The sequence below is a fragment of the Penaeus vannamei genome, chromosome 1 (assembly GCF_042767895.1).
Source record: "Penaeus vannamei isolate JL-2024 chromosome 1, ASM4276789v1, whole genome shotgun sequence".
Lineage (NCBI taxonomy): Eukaryota > Metazoa > Arthropoda > Malacostraca > Decapoda > Penaeidae > Penaeus > Penaeus vannamei.
In genome coordinates, this window is record NC_091549.1 from 48,610,060 (window position 1) to 48,612,559 (window position 2,500).

The following is a 2,500-nucleotide window of genomic DNA, read 5'->3' on the forward strand; positions in this document are numbered from 1 at the left end:
GCAATATCCCTGATTTGAATCTGATGCCAGGAAGTCAAGAGTTAGTGCCATTTATTATAACCTTGAGGGTAATATGAGAGGTTCTGTATACTTAGAGTTGTCCTATAATTATTTAATATAGTTTGATTTTTTTTTTAGCGTAGTCACAACAAATCTATTTTGTAGAAAGTACTTATTATATGGCCTGTGAAACATTTTTGTGTACAGGGCCTGATCTACTATGAAGATAGCACTAGATATGTAGAATGTAGATATATTAAAGTACTAAACGTAATATAGATGTGAGTTTCTTCTTACATTACAAAATTCATAATGAATTTATATCATTTCATCCAATTATTTTGTATTCCAGAGTTCTTGAAAAGCTGTGAAATGATGTGGTCTCAGAGTGTTTGGTCATCTACCATCACTGCTCAGGCTGCTTCCCGTTTTCTTAAGGAAGGAGGATTTGTTGCACTTCCAGGAGCCAAGCCTGCACTAGAAGGCACTGCAGGTATTGTAGGAAGATCAATATCAAACAAAATTAATGTAGTTAGGAAGGGATAACAGATGCCTGATGTGGCTTTGTACTTAATTTGAAGAAGACCACATGTCATGGACTATAATTGTTAAGAGGCATTTTCTTATAGGAAATGATACCAAGTTTTATTTCAGTAGATTTATAACCCTGTGATTGATATGGAATTAGTAGCTTAATTTATGAATTTAGTGAATTTAAAGTTGTTTAGAGGCCTATTTCTGAAGGCTGTGAAGTATAAAATTATAATTTTTTTTTTTTGAAAATTACCATTACTGAAGATATACAGGCTTCTAGGTCATTAGTACTGCATAGTATGTAGTAAGTCCATTGACAATGACAGTTTGATTTATAAGCAGCATTAGTTGCCGAGAAAAAAAAAAAAACTTTAATCCTATGCCACAAAAACTTACTTTGTGTGTAATTCATTAGTAAGGAATATGTATTATGTACCACTAGTCATTACACAGTCTGCATTTATGCAGAGTTGCTTCCTTCCATGTACTCTGATTTGAAACACTGGGTCTCTCCTCTGTAAACTAGTGTTGTTAAATCCACTTATAAATTTTTTATTCATTTTCCAAAGGAATGATTGGGTATGGTCTTGCAAAGGCAGCTGTGCATCAGTTGACAAAGAGTCTTGGAGATGAAAAGTCTGGCTTACCATCTGGTGCAACAACCGTTGCAATCCTTCCAATCACTCTGGATACCCCCATGAACCGAAAGTGGATGTCAGGGGCAGACTTCTCCACTTGGACATCTCTAGAATTTGTTGCAGAGTGAGTTTTGTATTTTTCATATTGAGATGTTGGGTTATAGTTTTGTAAATGTGAACTTATCATCTTGAACCTCTAACTAGTTAATCATACAGATATTTAATGTAGCAATGCAGGCTTAGACATCTTTGAGCATGGTGCATTCACCCATTTATTTAGGTGCATATACTTACCTAGTGAGGTAATATACGGTCACAGATAGTTATATCATAATTTTCTATATATCGTACCGTCTCCTTTTTGTCTTTATCCTAAAAACTATGATTGTTTTTTAAAAGTGATTTGATAAGCTCTTAATATTTCCATTTTGATAATAATTTCCAGCATATAGAGGCTCAAATATTCTTTAAATTTACAAAAGCAGGTTTACCCTTTGCTGAAGTTATAAAACTTACCATCTCTTCACAGGCTTTTCATGAAGTGGACAAAGGGACAGGATAGACCTAAATCTGGCAGCCTTGTACAGCTCATTACCAAGGATAACAAGACCGAATTGGTAATGGTGTAGAACTGAAATGGACCTTGCTTTCTTTTTTTGTTTTAATTTCTTAGATAATTAGTTAATTCTTCTTGTGTTGTTTTTAATATGGATATGGAATCTTTTGTGGATATTGAAGCTGTCTTACTTTGAGACTTGGATAATACTCACAGCTATACTTGCTATGTATTTAACACCATTATTTTTTATACCTTGATTTTTTATATTTAATATCATCCATACATCATTTTCAGAGGTGATTTTAAGATTTTGTCAACACTGAAATACAAGTGCTATATCACAATCCAGTGAGTAAAATGTGCATATCTGTAGATGTAGTCAATCCATACATTTCATTGTCCTTTTTTAGCCATCAATTATGAAATCATAGATGGTTGATATTCCTTTAGATTGTGCATTTTTAAGGAAGTATTTTAGATTTGTTTCATTGGGAATTTCTCCTTGTTGGTTTCCTGGGTTGGAGAGCTTTGTTTAAAAGATATGAATTGTTGGAAAAGATAAGCCAGAAATATCAAAGACCTTGTGAGATGTATGGAATTATTGATCACAGTAACATTGTGCTGTCCCTGAAAGTGCCTAGTTTTAAAGAGAGAGTATTAACAATTGTAGAGTATATTTTTATACTTATTTTGTTGATGTTTATGCTTCCCTCATCAAAAAACAAAACCATTACTGAAGAGAGAGGAGTGGTATTATCACTGTATTGTG

General features: G+C 33.2%; 1 protein-coding gene across 1 annotated transcript in view; it reads left to right on the forward strand.

Moving 5' to 3' along the window:
* Dhpr (dihydropteridine reductase) overlaps window positions 1-2,500 on the forward strand; it is an 11,959-nt gene that overhangs the window by 8,265 nt on the left and 1,194 nt on the right. Inside the window, exons 4-6 of the mRNA XM_027355969.2 lie at window positions 353-493; window positions 1,104-1,296; window positions 1,702-2,500. The exon at window positions 1,702-2,500 is cut by the window's right edge and continues 1,194 nt beyond it. Coding sequence (XP_027211770.1) covers window positions 353-493; window positions 1,104-1,296; window positions 1,702-1,801 — 434 coding nt within the window. The 3' untranslated portion in view covers window positions 1,802-2,500. The remainder of the gene's footprint in view (window positions 1-352; window positions 494-1,103; window positions 1,297-1,701) is intronic.